Source organism: Sciurus carolinensis, chromosome 5, assembly GCF_902686445.1.
Source record: "Sciurus carolinensis chromosome 5, mSciCar1.2, whole genome shotgun sequence".
Lineage (NCBI taxonomy): Eukaryota > Metazoa > Chordata > Mammalia > Rodentia > Sciuridae > Sciurus > Sciurus carolinensis.
Window position 1 is genome coordinate 48,010,624 of NC_062217.1, and position 17,360 is coordinate 48,027,983.

Sequence of the window (17,360 nt, forward strand, 5' to 3'; positions counted from 1 at the left end):
ACAACTAAAAACAATTTCTTCCTTTTTAATAGGTATGATTGGTATCAAACAGAATCTCAAGTAATTATTACACTTATGATCAAGAATGTTCAAAAGAATGATGTAAATGTGGAATTTTCAGAAAAAGAGGGTAATCTTTAAACCATATTTTATATGGGAGATTAAATACTATATTTTGCAAACAGTGTATTGCAGAATAATCTGTTGCAGTTATCAGCCATTTCTTCATGAGATAACATGGAAAATGATGAATAAATCTGAAGCATTGCTATTCAGTTTGAGTTAAAAGTTTTGATAAGAGCTAAATACGCATTTTTCTCTTTAGATTAAGAATATAAAGCAGAACTTGGTTAACCAGTAAGATACATGATTTGGTTACATTTACATGGTAGACTTCATGAAAAAGGTCTAGTTATTTGCTGTGTGATCTTAGAATTTACTAATTGTATTAAGTATGACGTAAAAACTTGGTTTCTAAGCATTTAGTAAAGAACCTTATAGCTATTTAAGAGAGGTGGTTAGAATTAAATATTTTGCATAATTATTTATTTTTGCTACAAACTATCATTTTGCATTTGTGTGTTTTCTTGATATTTAAATGTTATATGTGTGATTAAATGTGATAAATACTACAAAATGTATATTCTGTTCTTTAATTATGTATTTGAGAATGTACATGAAGAATACCACTGAAAGATTATTTTGAAATTCTTAAATCTGACACACTACATAAAATGTTTAATCTGCCACATTGTCAAGTTCTGTGTTCATTTAAATTTTTTTTGCCATTATTATATAAATTTACAAATGTGTTGCTAATTTGTGTTCAATAGTTGTCTGCTTTGGTGAAACTTCCTTCTGGAGAAGATTACAATTTGAAACTGAGATTGCTTCATCCTATAATACCAGAACAAAGTACGTTTTAAAGTACTTTCAACAAAGGTGAGGCCATTGAAAGGGTTTTCACCAATAATGTTTTCAAAATATAGAGTACTGGTGAACTAATCATCTGTGTGATAATAAGCTTGTAAATCCTTTAAATTAAAAGGACAATTGCCAGATGTGGTAACCACCACACTCCTATAATCCCAGAGACTCCAGAGACTCCAGAGGATCACCAGTTCAGGCTAGCCCCAACAATTTATCGAGACCCTGTCTCAAAAAGAGGAAAGAGGAGCTGCACAAGATTTTATAGTATCAGGGTTTCTTATCCCCAAAATTTGAATACAGTGGGATATAAAACTACATAGCTTGTGTAGTGTTTGTATACTTTTTTTTTTTTTTTTTTTGGTCCTGGAGATCGAACCCAGGGCCTTGTGCTTACAAGGCAAGCACTCTACGACTGAGCTATCTCCCCAGCCCCTGTATACTTATTAAGAGAGCCAGAATACTTTCCAATAAAGATTTTAGGGCTTGGGTTGTGGTTCAGCAGTAGTGCTCTCACCTAGCAATGCAAGGCACTGGGTTCAATCCTCAGCACCACATAAAAATAAATAAAGATATTGTGTCCAACTACAACTAAAATAAAATTTAAAAAATAAAAAGATTTTAAAAGTGGATATAATAGACAGTTTATAAGATTTGATACTGATAATGTCTCTTCTGAAGAACTTGTCATTTGGTCAGTTTTGATGTATAAATACTTCTCTTACCCTACCTCATGCAATTAAAAATAGAAACTGCTGTAAAGATAAGTCCACTTTCTTGTTTTATTTTTAGTTCTGCTGAATTTTAGGTTACTTTACTGTGAAGGAACAATGAATAACAGTTTAAGTATATAATGTTTTGATTCCTTTGTACTTTCAAGATATGGAATTAATATTCATAAGATATTCAAACGTCATTTGGAAGAGATAGGTAGTAGTGAAATTAGTAGGAGAAATATTGAATTAAATTGAATCTGTAAAAATCTGACTGTCTCTTAGCTTGCCCTGTGAATTTAGTCTTGTCATAATGACCAGGACTAAGTTTTCAGAATCTGTATAAATGAGGGTTATGGGCTAAAGGAGCTCCGAAATCCTTTACTAGTAAAATTACATGAAGTATATCATAAATGAGTTAATGAAAGTGAATGATATAGGTAAACTTTTTCCATTAGTATATGGCTTTTTATACACAAATCCTGCAGAAAGTTACATTATTAACTCCTCTAAGTTTTAAGTTATAAGGACATGTGAAGTTTTCTATCATGGAATAGGATCAGGTCCTCCTCTGTCCTGAAGAATAATAACCAGGCATACAGAAAAGACAGCTACACAGGTTTGGAGCAAAAAATGTGAAGTAGTATTTTACTCTAGTTAAACAGGGATTTTGCCCTTTCAAAGTTTTATTTGAAGATTGCCAAATGTTAAGCTGGTTAATTATGCAGCAGATGTGGAACAACTGCTTGAGACAATGGGAAGTCAGAAAAGGGATGAAATCTCACCAGATTTCATTCTATCCCTTTTCTCTCATAATGTAGTACTTGTTCAATAAAGAATTCTGAGTAATCTAGCACAAACACTAGGTAGATTTGAGAGGAAGACAGGTCAGAAAATTATAAATTTGGTATTATATATTTCTATCAAGATTTGTAGTGCATATCCATTCAGAGTAAATGTAAATTAATTTGTATGAATAGGTGATAAATAACTTAAGAACTTTATTTCAGATAACTAGTGTTTGAAACAAATGAAGTTTGTATTTCAGATCAGTGGTGAATAACTTTTTCGTATAAGTATGTTCCATGCTCTTATTTTTATTTGCTAAACTGGCAGCCCCTTTTCATCCCATGCATTGAACCTAACAGGTGCTTAGTAATATTTCTTTAGTGACCAAATGAATCTAAATTGTATTCTGATATTAGCTCTATGAAGTTACCAGGTTGCTTTTATTCTTAGTTTTACAGAGGGGAAAAACTGAGGTTCAGCAATTTCAAATGTTTTCCCCAAATTAACGTAGTAACTAAATGGTTCATCCTGGCCCAGGAGGGCATACTTTTACCTCTGACTGCCAACTGAAGCTAGTGCTACTTTGCTTAAATTTTTCTACATTCTGGATTAAAAACTTTAGATTCTAAAGCAATGCATCCTAAAAAGGAAGATTATTTTTCTTGTTCTGATCTCATAATTTCCATGTTTTAAATATATTTAACTGTTGGGCTGCTAACTATACATATCTTAAAACAAATACATCTATAGAATTTTTCCTAATTTATTTTGAAGGAAATAAGTGATGAAATCTTTTGAGTCCTTTTCCATTTTTGTACAGCAGAGGGAGACAGTGTTATAAAACATGGAAAATGAAATCAGTGTTAGTGATGGCACTTAAGGAAAAGTACAGAAATAATTTACTTTTCATGTATTCACGTGTCTTTTGAATGTATTTTGCATGTTCTCATATCTTGAACCTTTGCATGAATTGAGGAAATGATGCATTTTGCTTAGGAGAATCACTTAAAATAAGATTCTGTTAAAATCTAGTTTTAAAGGAACTATTTCTTTTCTTTAAGAGTCCTATTTTTCCCCACCTTCAAGATTGAATGAATGTTGCATATCTGTGTGTAGCCAGTTACTTATTTGAGTGAAAAATAATTTATGATCAAAATAGGAAGAGGTAGTATCCTTAAACTAATGAAATAGTATTTAAGTATTTCACAGTGTAGTATCTAGTACATTTTTTCTAGCCAGAATTTTTTTTTTTTTTCAGTATCTTTTGCTAGCTCTTTCTACCATTACATAAGCACTTATGGTTATGAATACTAGTTTACATGTCAGCCTGTTGATCCACTTCCTAAAATTAAGAAACCATCAGTTCCTTTTGTTCATGATGTTAATTTCATGACATCGCTGGTCAGTCTCAGGATTATGATTCAGTATCAGCTATATTGTGAAATGTTCTTAAGAATTAGAATTTTCAATTCTTGGGGTAAGTTTGCCTTTGTAGAAATATTTGTGTATTCCTATTTATACTCTTTTTTGTGGGAGATAATAGATATGCAAACATGTGAAATACATTCAAGACACATGAATACATGAAAAGTAAATTATTTCTGTACTTTTCCCTAAACCTAGGGGCACTTTACCACTAAGGTACATTGTTAGTTTAAGACAGGGTCTCACTCAGTTGCTGTGGGACTAGCTAAGATGCTGTGAGTGGCCTCAAACTTGTGATCATCCTGCCACAGCTCCAGATTAACTGGAGCCTACTGGCGTGAGCCACCATGCCCAACTTTATTTTTAGTTTTAAGTAATTTTTTATATCATATAATACAAAAATAAGAAGTTTATACAATATAAAAATTAAAACCTGGAACCATGGTAAATAAAAATATGTTTTTACTTGGAGACAAAATAACCCTTGTTCCCTCTTGACCCACTAAAATTCAAGAAGTCTTAGAGTGAATTCCTTTTCTTAATGATCATACAAGCAAGAGAATATATAGAAAATTCCAGAGATAACGTAAAGTGCTTGCCTAACATGCATGAGGCTTGGGTGGAATCTCTAGTACCGTAGCTAGGGAAAAAGATTTTGAGTTACAAGAATAATCAGTCTGACCTCGAAATTAAATAAGCTGTATCAGTGTGGCCTCTGGGATACTGAGCTACTGCTTCAGTATTGGACAGGTATAATAATGTTGGGGTATCTGGGCATGGTACTTGTGTTTTTCTGAATATGTAAATGTGGGGATATTTGATTATTGCTTTGTTTTGCTGTTAATAATGGATAATAGTGAGATGTTGTGTTTTGTTTTTACTGAATTAGTTGCTGATGTCCACAGATTGGAATGTATTCTTGCTGTCTTTTCCATTCATGCATGTTCGTATATTTTAAAAAATATTTTGCCATATATATTGTCTCTTGCTGCCCTTTAAACTTACTCATTATAGCTTTTTCCCCCCTATGGCATTAAATGTTCTCCAACAAAATATTTTACTGTGTACATGTACTGTACTTTATTTATCCAGTCCTGTGTTGTTTGACCTGTGCAGAATTAAAATAGTTAATTGACTGTGTTTATCACATGCTAGACACTGTATTGTATATTACAACATGTAATTTTCACAATTACTCAGTGTATGTATTTTTCTTACTAGTTTAGAGGTAGAAGAACCAAATCCAGAGATGTTAAATAATTTGCCCAGGTTTTTCCATGTCTATGATGATGAAGATATTTTCGATTACATTCATTTGTTATATGTCAGATATAGTGCTATATTCTTTTAATACATGATATTTAATCTTTATAAGAACCCTACATGGTATAGGCACTATAATTTTCATTTCATAGGAGAAACTAAGGCTCACTGAGATTAATTTACTTGCTTGTAAGTAGTATATCCAACAAGTAGCACCATTTGTGATTCTAACTAGACGATTGGTTTTTGCCCCATTGTCTATCTCTTCTTTTTTCTGAAGAAATAAGTAAAAAATCTAGCTGAAAAGGTATTTCAAGCAAATTATTCCATAGTTTGGTTCTCTCATTTCTAAAATATGGATGATAATCTCCTTTTGTAGTGTGGTTTTATTAAATGAGATGACATGTGAAGCACACAGGGTATATAAGTGCTCAATAAATGTTACTACTGCTATTATTTTTTTCCTAATTACTTAGATTTTTATTGAGGCTATAAAAATAGTAAATACATATAGAAATTTGGAAAAGTATGAAGGAGCTGAGAGAGTAGTCACTGAAGACTCATCACTAATGGCATTTTAATATACTACCTTCTAAATATCTCTGTGTTTCCTAGTATATGGGTCTGTCGCTACACACTATTTGCCTGGGCTTCTCAGATCCTTATTTGGGTGCCACTTGCTGCAGCCCTCTCATCTCTCATCTGCCATCATTAATTAAGGAGATTCCAGGTATGCAGGAGCAATAGGGGATAAAGAAAAGGCAACAGACACACACAGGAAAAAAAAATTGGGGCCAGGTGGGTAATCAAGCCCTGGAGAGGCTTGATTGATTCCAGGGCTAACTCAGCAAGTTTATTATATACATTTCATCAAAAGGTTATTTGTGGGAAAGTTTTCAGCAAAGCAGACAATCTGAAGAGTACTGCAGAGACATTAGGGTGATCTTTTGCTCAGAATTCTCTTTCCTTGGGAGGACTGCTAAACTCAAAGCCTTGACCGATGGAGCCCTGTCCCCCTGGCCAGTGTTACCATAGCAACAGGGGCAGCTTGACCTGCACCTCCACACAGTCAGCTTCCAGCATAAATGCAGCCCCAAGAGTCAGACAAGCTGTAATTCAAATCATGCTCTCCACAATTATGTACACAGGGATTTTTCGTTGTTTATAAGAGAACAAAAGATGTTTCCTTATGTATCAGCACAGTGACTGGCACTCAGTAAATACTTGAATTAAGTAGTTAGAAATTTGTCTTTCATTAGTATCTTTTGCGTTTAAAGAATGGCTATAAAGTGACCTAAGTGAACCTAGCTTTGTTAGGCCTGTAATCCCATCAGCTCAGGAAACTTAGGCAGCAGGATCACAAATTTGAGACGAGCCTGGACAATTTTAGTGAGACTTTACCTCAAAACAAATTTTAAAAAGGACTGGGAATGATACTGGAGAATGATAGTTGTCAAATTACATTGTTATATTGTGTGCATATATGAATATGTAACAATGAATTCCAATGCTGTGTGCAATTAGGATGCAAAAGTTAAAAAACTCTGGAAGAACTAAAGGGCTAGGGATGTAGCTTAGTGGTAGAGTCCTTGCCTAACATGCATGAGGCTTGGGTGGAATCTCTAGTAGTACGGTAGCTAGGGAAAAAGATTTTGAGTTATAAGAATAAACAAGATGTTATCAGTTTGACCTAGAAATTAAATAAGATGTATCAGTGTGGCCTCTGGGATACTGAGCTACTGCTTCAGTATTGGACAGTGTGTTTGTTCTGTTGTGCCAATTAAATTTGCAAAGAGTTGAGTAAGAAAATGTTGGGAAGACTACACTTTGAAGATAGGGGCACAGTTATTTAATAGCTATAATCTTGAGGCATGTGAATCTCACAAGTTTGCCAGTAAACTGCCTTAGTTCTTTAGACTCTGGAAAAGATTCCTTCACTGCTAGTCTGTAGCAGTAAGTGCTTTCTAAGAAGCCAGTATCTAGATGCTGTGATTACTTAGGAGTAGTAGTGGCTTCTTTTTAATCTGAAGTTCCTTTCATTGAGAAAAAAATAAATTCTCAGAGGTGCATAGGAGTTCATACAATGTTGAGAACTGATGTAGGGATTCTTGCTAATAAATTGTGAATACTGCTTTAGGATATTATGGTACCTTGAAAACCTTGCCTGTGCATATAAGAGCAACTTTTAAGCAAATGGAAGATTTAGCTTTTAAAGTATTTTTTACTTAAATAAAATAGAATGGCTTATTAATGGGTTACAATAAAAAATCTCTGAAATTGAACTGTAATATTAGAAGTATCTGCCAGAAACATGAAGACTTCAGACTTCAGTTTTAAGAGCATATATAAGCATTGAGAGTGAAGTAGGTAGGAAAAAGAATTCACAGAAAACTATTCCCCCACCCCACCCCCGTTTTCACCTTTTAAAAAACTGCTTTACATGGTTTATTACGTACTGCTACTTTAATGAATGGATTAAGTATAATTTCAGGCTTAGGTCAGTTTGTCTCACTTGAAACAGGTTGTTACTAAGAGCTTTGTCTATCTTTATAAAGACCTTTTTGTTCATACTGCACAATTCCTCAGGTTACAGTGGCTTTCAGTAAATTTAACTGCGAAGTATGTGCTGCTCTTAAAGTGAAAAAAGGAACTTTTATATAAAAGAATGCATGTAGCATAGGAATATGAAGTGTGAATATACTTTAGTATAGTGATGTACACACTGCCATCTGGGCTTTTTATTCCAGTTGAAAGTCGAAGAAGCAAGATTCAGGTAGAAGAAAGCTTACCAGGAATTGCCAATTTTAAATGAGTTATCTGATTAAAAAGAAGTCAGAGAGCAAAAAGGTGAATAGACTGCTCTTTGTCCCCCACTTTCCTTTACAGAAGTAATGATCCTTTTCATAAAAATATTAGAATGAAAATTCTAATTTGAGTCTTGATTTAATCTGCATAATATTATTTGGTGCTGTTCACTTGAAAATGCTGATTTTTGCCAGGCTAAAAATGGAGGCAAGAACATTATTTGAATAAGGAAAACAAAAGGGTAGATATGACTGAGTATTTTAGGGGTAATGGTAGATACTGGGGACAAGCCTTGATGAGAATAAAGGTTGCTGTTAGGATACCGTTAACTTTTCTTTTTTCATAAGTGAACTTAGTTTAACATTTGAAATCTCTGTGTATTCCTCTCTTTTTCCATCTAGTTTTCACTGCTTTGGCATAAATTCTGGACTTGACAGATTGGTTTTCTTCATACTCCCTGATGGACTCTGGCCTTTCATGCCCTCAGAGCTCCAGTTTTAGGCCATTCCCTTTGCTTCTGGAGATTGAGTTACCCCTTCTATCCTTGCAATTGTGTCTATGTCTCAACATCCTTTAAACTGCATGAAACCTTTGCCTTTTACAGTTGACTTGATTTCCTGAGCTTTTGACATTTATTTGCCTCTTTTGTGACTTTTAAGTAGCTCATATATTTCCAAATGGTCAAAGATGTGTCATTAGTATTTTTAAAATCCTCCACAACCTTGAAGACTATACGTATTCATTGTGAGTGTTGAGTACAGGTTGAATATTCCTAATATGAAAATTTAAAGTTCAAAATCGAACACTTTTTGAGTGCTGACATGAGGTCATGAGTGGAAAAGTCACTCCTGGCCTTATGTTACAGGTTGCAGTCAAAGTGCAGGTTCACTAAATATTGTATAAAATTAGTTTCAGACTATGTGATTAAGGAATATATGAAACATAAATGAATCTCACGTTTAAACTTTGTTCTCATTCCCAAGATATCTTACTGTATACATGCAAATACTCCAAAATCCAGACTCTGACATACTTCTGGTCTCAAGCATTTCAGCAAAGGGGTTCTCAACCTGTAGTTATTGAATGAATGGTTGTAAAAATATATATATATATATATTAGCATGAGTTGTATTATTTTGTACAGTACAATAAATTAAAGCAGGTTAGTGAACATGTGAAAACAGCAGATTGCTAAAGAATTGGGTTTCTCAATGATGGCATTATGGACATTTGTGGCTGGATATTTCTATTGTAGGAGGTTTCCCTATACACTGTAGGATGTTTAGTAGCATCCTCTGGTGTCTACTCCCTGGGTGTCTGTACCGCTCTTTCCCTTACCCAAGTCATGACAACCAGCAGTGTCTGCAGACATTGCTAGCTGTCCCCAGGATGGCAGGATCATCCCTGGTTGAGAACATTGCTTTATAAGAAAAGTAAGCTTTTAGGTCTTAGGATTCTTCTTAATTGTAGTGTTTATGTCATTTTTTGAAGGGTGAATTTTAACAGAAAAAAAACAAAATAAATATTTTATAATTCTTCAAATTTAGCCTTGTATAATTTAAGGAAACTGTCACTTATAAAACTTCAATGACTTAAGAAAATTTCATTTTTACTGTTTTATTTTACACTTGATAATGGATTTTATTTGGTGTTTCCTCTAGATTGAAATTAAAATGAAAAAGCCAGAGGCTGTGAGATGGGAAAAGCTAGAGGGGCAAGGAGATGTCCCTACATCAAAACAGTTCATAGCAGGTTTGTTTTCTGGCCTTGATAAGCTTTAAATTCATATTGTGTTGTGTAGTTGAAATTACAGAGTAATGAGCATTCTTTTTACTTCTATTATTTATATTTCCAAGATAAGATACATTGAGTATAATAAGGTTGCTGTGTAATGAATACAAAGTAGCCTTTCTTGTGACTATTCTAACTTCCTAAACTCTAAGAATACAAATGAATGGCAGCAAAATCCCAGAGGAGTTAGGATTGTTCATCATGTCAGTTTATGACATTATTTGGAGGGTATTTGCTTTTGTTTGTTGCCCTTTCTTATTGCTGCTTTTTGCATTGTAAGTGAATTAGTTTGCTGTGCTGATATATTTTCTCCTCTTCCCTATTGCTCTCTCTTGTTTATTCCTTTGTGTTCCTTCTACCAATATTGTCAGCTCTAATTGCCTGGAATTTCAGGGCTTCGTTGAGTAAGGTTTCTAACCTATTTTACTATATTATTAATTTAGAGATGGATGCAAATAGAAATAAGTGCCGAAGAAAAGCCTAGGAAAAGAGAGGAAACTAGGGTTGATTGGGTAGCACTTTAAGGGATGAACAGCATTGTGTTGAGGTCAGTTCTAAGCACATGCAATAAGCAGATAAGCATTTTTCTAATGAAATAATTAATCTGCAGGACGCTCTTAGAACTACAACCTAAGATTGTATATTACCGTAATAACCTCATTAATGAATGGAAAGACATTTCTTTTTGATGTATTAGGTAATGCTCTGATTTGATGACTGAATCAAGTTAATGTTGTGTCTCAGCTACTTTCAGATTTTGCCTACTTCTGTTGCAGAAAACATATTTCCTGTGGCAACTTTTAGAAAATGAGTTCTTTGACAGAACATTTATGTGTGTGTGTATTAGCTTAGAAGTGATTTTAGATGCATACAGAATTTGCAAAATAAGAGTTCCCACAGATCTTTACTCAGTTTGCTCCAATGATAAAATCTTAACTAATTTGAGGTGTAATTAGCAAAACCAGGAAACGCATACTAACATAATTTTTAAGGGGCTACAGTATTTCTGGTTGATAATTGTAAGACAGTAAAAATGTCACATGCTTCTTTTGTGACTGACTCTTAACAGATTTTTGAACTGATGATTTTATACTACTCTAAGAGTAGTATCTCACAATTATAACAACAACCATGTATAATAGGCAGCCCAGTATTATTCCTTCTGTTTTACAGGCTCAGAAAGGTTAATCAACTTGCTCAAGATTACCCAACAGGTTTCATTGTCTAAGACTAAAATCCAGGTCTTCAGAGTGTGGGTTTTGTTCTGTTAACCCCATGTGTGATACTGTCTATTGCTGTATTTTCAGCATGGAAATAATCTCTGCTGGCTTTGAGTATCATTGTAGTTATTTGATATTATAGTGAATGAGAAATGAAATTAGGTTACTTAGCTCTGTACTTCATATACCATCTCCATGGGTTAAAAGTTTTTCTAAGATTAAAAATCAAGGATTTTTAGTGTTACAGTTATTAAGTTTTTTCCTAAATTCAGTACCTTAGATATTCAAGATGTTATTCTTCCTGTGCTGTTACGTTTTTGTAAGGTATTAATATGCTTGTCAGATTGTTGTGTACTGCAAGGTGGAGACTGTAGATAAGGGCAAGTCACTTAACCTATCTGGGCCAGCTTTCTTATCTATAAAATGGAGATTAAACCTCTATTTCCATCCTTCCAGGGAGTGAGTATTAGAATTAATTAAATCCATGTTTCCCTGGCTCTTAACTTGCCATAGCATGCATTTTTTTGTTTGTTTTATTTGGTTACTATTGAAAATGTACAAAGAGGGGGGATTTCTAATAGAGGGAAGATGGATAGAGTTTTTAAAACAGTATACCTACCATGAATAAAACCATGTAAGGTCTTATTTTTTTTGCAAGGATTTGTTTTGTTTTAATAACTTAATTATTGCAAATAATCAGTTTTATTGTTCATTTATCACAATAACAGTAGATTTGTCTTTCTAATATATTAATTTTTGTAAAAAAAAGTGATTCAAAAATAAATTAAAGGATGATAATAGTACTAGCACACACAGACATAGAAAAAAATTATAAAGTTATTATATGTAAATGAGTGGTGGTAAATTCCAAACAATATGAAGAGAGAGAGGAAAAAAATTTCAAGTAGATAGTGAAAATGCATAAATGTCTTAAGGAGAAAGAGCTTGGCATGTAGATATAGAGAAAATGGCAGAAGCTCTTTCAGCTTTTTCATTGCCGTGACCTTGGGTTTTGTTTTGATGGCAAGGAGAAAATTAGTTTATAGGTGTAAAGAAAGGATGAAAAAACAGGATGAATGTTAGTAGTTTCTCAACTATTTTGAGAAAAGAAATATTAGTGGGGCATTCCTGGAGGAGGAGGAGGAGGAAGAGATTTAGATTGTATTAGCATGTAGAAATAGAGAAATTTCAAATAATGATTTTTCAAAGCCTCGTAGTTACACTGTGTAGTACAGTAACTGCTGACCACATGTACCACGTGAAATGTGAGTAGTCTGCATTGAGAACGTTTAGTAGTTTCTCAACTGTTTTGAGAAAAAAGAAATATAGTGGGACATTACTGGAGGAGGACATTTATATTAGTATTGATATGTAGAAATAGAGAAATTTCTGCTTTGAGATGTGCTAATGTATAAAATATGTACCAGATTTTTGAATGAAAAAAACATTTAATTTTTTGATTACATGTTGAAGTGCTATTTTATATGCTAGATTAAATAAAATATATTATTAAGGTATATTTTACCTGATTCTTTTTAGTAACACACTTCTAGAAATTTTTAAGATATATATGTAGCTTACATTTGTGGTCATCATTTGTGTCTTCACTGGATAGTGAACAGGGCTGCTCTTATACCTACAGGTCAATTATTTTTAATTATTCTTGTGCCAGAATCTTCATTCCTTTGATCTTCTGGGCAGCCCTCAGGGGCAGTGCCATGAGCCTCTGGGCCACTAACCTTTTCTATCCTGTAAGCAGCCTGTTTACCCCAGTATACTCTACAAATACTGTATCTTTAAATAAGTAAATAAGGTATTTCAATTTTAAATATTATTAATCTACTGTTGAAGCAATCCTATTTTTAATGTGGGGAGAGAATGGAGTCTCAACTCACTGTTGTGGCATAGGTGATTATACTTTCAGTTTATTTCTACTCTGAAAGATATGTAAGTTCCTTAGAAAAGCCACATTTTTATGTTATATTTTGAGTTAGGGTCTCTCTGTGTTACCCATAGTAAAATCAAACTCCTGGATTTAAGCGATCCTTCCTACTTAGCCTTCTGAATAGCTTCAGTTATAGGCATTTGCCATTGCATCTAGTTTCTAAAAACGTCACTTTTAATTTTTATTTTTTGGTGTGTGTGAGAGATACTGGTATTAAACCCAAGAGCCCTCTGCCACTGAGCTATATCTGAAGCACTTTTTAAATTTTCTTAACTAGGGTTTTCCTAAATTGCTGAGGCTGGTCTCAAGCTTGCTTCTTTCTCATCTCCCAAGTTGGTGAGATTACAGGCATGTACCACCACACCCAGCAAAAGCCACATTTTTAACATTAAAATCTTATTTATAAAATAAACTTATTAAGCATCTTTTTAAAAAAGCTAATACTTTGATTTTTAGAATTATTATATCATCTTTGTAACTTTTACAAGTTCCTATATGCTTCACCCAGTTTCTGTTATTGTAATGAAGAATTAGTTTTTAATTTACTCTTGCATAATACACTGAAGATTTACACTTTTTCTTCACTCAACAGAAATGCTAGGTTTTACATTATTCTGATTTAGTTTTTAGAAGTCTGGTTATTGATGTATACATCAAAAAAAGCACCTATTGCAAAAATGCAGTTTGGTGACCTAAACTGCTCAGATGTTCTGTTTATCATGGTCAAAGTATACATATGCTTGACATAATCAAAACATGTCAATTAATCACTTCTGTCATTTTCACTTCATAGATGTAAAGAACCTATATCCATCTTCATCTCATTATACAAGAAATTGGGATAAATTGGTTGGTGAGATCAAAGAAGAAGAAAAGAATGAGAAGTTGGAGGGAGATGCAGCTTTAAACAAACTGTTTCAACAGATCTATTCAGATGGTTCTGATGAAGTGAAACGTGCCATGAACAAATCATTTGTAAGAACTTGACCTTTTTTTTTTTTTTTCCCCCCTTCCCCAAGTGTTGTGGGGGAGTGAATTTTAGGCATTTAGACAAGAAGGTAATTTGAGAACAAATTGCATGTATTATTCTGGGAGACCTTTTTGAGTAGACTTTGTCTAAATGTTTCTTCTTGCTCTAAACATAGAGTAATTGTTGAAGAAGCTGAAAACTTGTAGAAGCTATGAGAAACAAGTGGTTTATTCTAAGTTAAATATATTTGTATTTTTAAATAAATGAGGTAGAGTTGGAAGGCTAAGAAATGCCATGGTTACAGTTATTGTTAGGGAATTACCCTAGTTGAGTCTGTCACAGTAGCTCAGTTAGCTTCTATTTATCTCCTAGAATCTCTTGTCTCAATGTTAGAGATGAAGAATATAGAGGGGAAATTTCCAAACTATGTTTGACTAGGGGAAAAGTACACATTAGTTATTCATTGGGTTAATGATTTTACTGTTGATTAAGAAAATTCAGACTTTTGCTAGGGCATCATGAATACCATCTGAATTAGGCCTCAAACTCTGAGATTTAGTGACAGTTCATCACTGTGAAACTATGTAAATTAATTTCTTGAAGATTTAATCATTTGACTTTTTCAAAGAGAAATACTTCAATCTTCTCAGAAAGGAAGTCTTTTCTCTATTAACTTTTAAAAGCATGCTAGATAAAATGGCAGCATGTCAAATCAAAGACGTAATGTAGATTCTGCATATATTTTTATATTGAAACTTTGATAATTTTAAGGAAACTGTATATACTTATAAAACTTTGACCTTAAACTTGTTTCTGCCTTGTGCGAAAGCAAAGCAAAATACTCTGCCCTCTATGATCTCCCAGTTTGAATAAAACCAACATGTACAAAATAATCATAGGGAAATACTAGATTGCACTACAACCTGTAAGGAGAGAAGGAGAAAATAAGTGTCAACAGTGAATATGACCAAATTATGAACTAAATTCACTTCTTTCAGTTTTATAACTGAGGATTCTCTTACAGGTTGTTTATTAAATAGAATTCGTATATAAATACCTACAGCCCTCTCCATGGATTTTGCTTCCATAGCTCAACTAATTGTTGTTCTAAAAAATTAACGGGGGAGAGTAAAGTCCTGATGTTAGGATCAAAAGGCAGCCATTAAGAGACAGTGCCATTTCATGTCTGGAGGATTGAAAGATGCAAAATTAACTGGGTGGAGAAAAGCATAAGGAAACTGGAGAGGCCTTATGTTGAGTTTCCAATGTAATTACTAGAGTGTATAATTTTTGTATGTTTGCCAGTCAGTCCACTGATTTTTTTCAGAATGTTTAGAATCTAATAATGAGCATTGTTCTCTGTTGATCCAGGTGATTGCATTTTTATTGCATCAAGATAACAAATGTCATGGTGTTTTATTATTTTTATATACATTCTGAAATAAATGATTAGGTGTTTTTTGTCATTAGTGCAAATATCAATGAGTGTATTTACATAAACTTAGTGTTAGGTTAGTCACTTGATGTGGATAGGTTTTTTTCCCCCTTAATGTTAACCTACTGACTACACCTCTTAATAAAATGTGGCCTCTTGATAAAATCATGATGGAATCAGGAGATGTAAGAAGCTCCTGCTAGTGTAATATGGCATATTGCTTTATAGTAAACTTTAGGTAGAGGAATACCCTCTAATGGTAAAAAGTGTAGTATAGTAAACACATAAACCAGTAACAGTGGTTTATTTTTAAGTATCATGGGTAATGTACTTTATTTTATATGCTGTGCTTTTATATCAATGGCAGCACAGTAGGTTTGTTTATACCAGCATCTCCTCAGACACCTGAGTAATGTGTCTATGCTATTGATGTTATTAGGCAATAGGAATTTTTTAGCTCCATTGTAATCTTATGGTACCACTGTCCTATATATGTAGTTCATTATAGACAAAACATCATTATATGGCACATGACTGTATGAATATGGTAGGGTCATTGTTAGACAATATATTCAGTAGGTGATTAAGTAGATAACCAGTTCTTCACTGAGGTACTGTTGGCTGTGTTTATGTACCTGGATTTAAAAAAAAAATTCAAGAGGAAATTTGTATGCCTTTAACACAGAGGGGAGTGTTAATTAGAAATCCTTAAAGTTCTGCTTAACTAGTATAAAAAGTTTATTTTGCTTGGTCTTCACTGTCTTCAGTTAAAAAAAAAAATTACAGCATCACTCTTCTTTTGAGGGTGGTTTTTCCACATATACCTCTGTTGATTAGCAGAGGGGAACATGGTGCTTGATGTGGTAGGGTATGTGTACACAATACCCCTACCTAATTAATTATTCTAGAGTTTCTTTTTCAATTTTTCATGGAATTTGTTAACTTCTCTGAAAAGCCTCAATTTAAATAAAAATACTATTGTTTATATTGAGCTGTAGATAATAACCTATATTTGGGACTATAGTTAGAACAGTTTTAGGAAAATAATTCTATTTTGATTATATGAACCAGGAATTGACCTATTTTTATTTATTTTTTTATTGCAGATGGAGTCTGGTGGTACAGTTTTGAGTACCAACTGGTCTGATGTAGGTAAAAGGAAAGTTGAAATCAATCCTCCTGATGATATGGAATGGAAAAAGTACTAAATAAATTAATTTGCTATCATTGTATTGCATATACTCACCTAATGCCCATTGTGTATTGGTATTGCATTCTTGAATTTTGAACACTGAATATCGTTTTGAAAGATTATACCTCTTTACCTCTTTGTGCTTTAGAAATTATTTTCCTTCAAGTGTTCTAAGAGTCTAATGAAGAATGAAGATCACATTTTTATCACTTCTGTCCTTAAGGATTTCAGACATGCTGAAACTGAATGAATTTGCTACTAGATAGATAAGTTCTGTCTAGTCGTGAGAGTGAAGAAATCTTTAATGGCATATCTTGGATTATTGCCTTATTTTTGATGCAGTATTCTGTTAATAATTTATTAAACCTGGCAACTTTGATTTAGCATAAATTTTTCAAATTCAGTGTTACATTGTGTTTGCTTTTAAAAACTGCTTTTGAATGGAGTTGTAAATACAATTTTTCTATGAAGAAGTTTGGTTTATTTACCTTAAGTTTTTAATGAGAAATTATTTATCACAGGAAATTCCCATTTAGTTCTTTTTATGGGAAGTATTTGTAATTGCACTGAGATTTTGGTACTCCAAAGTCCTGTATAAAATATAGATCCTTGAGTTTAACCCACAGCAAATTTATAGTTAGGGTAATCTGTGAAGTCAAGGCAAAGAAAGATCTAGGCAAGCCCAGCTTCACTTGCTTTTTTTACCACAGTGGTATTCTTGAAGTTATAGCAATGATGGAGTTTATTATTTTTTGTGGGTTTTTTTTTCCTTCTCGTTTTTAGAAAATCTCTGTTCTTAAATTCCCATGATAACTTGTTTCAGTGGTTTATTGGTAGCTACTTTAAAGTAAATTAATGTGTGTGTGTTGAGCATTTACCCTGTGC

The 17,360-nt window shown here is 33.2% G+C and overlaps 1 protein-coding gene across 1 annotated transcript in view; it reads left to right on the forward strand.

The window, feature by feature from the left end:
- LOC124984751 (protein SGT1 homolog) overlaps nt 1-16,528 on the forward strand; it is a 33,506-nt gene extending 16,978 nt beyond the window's left edge. Inside the window, 6 exon segments of the mRNA XM_047552792.1 lie at nt 33-129; nt 834-920; nt 922-942; nt 9,584-9,674; nt 13,672-13,853; nt 16,390-16,528. Coding sequence (XP_047408748.1) covers nt 33-129; nt 834-920; nt 922-942; nt 9,584-9,674; nt 13,672-13,853; nt 16,390-16,491 — 580 coding nt within the window. The 3' untranslated portion in view covers nt 16,492-16,528.
- The last annotated feature ends 832 nt before the right edge of the window (nt 16,529-17,360 follow it).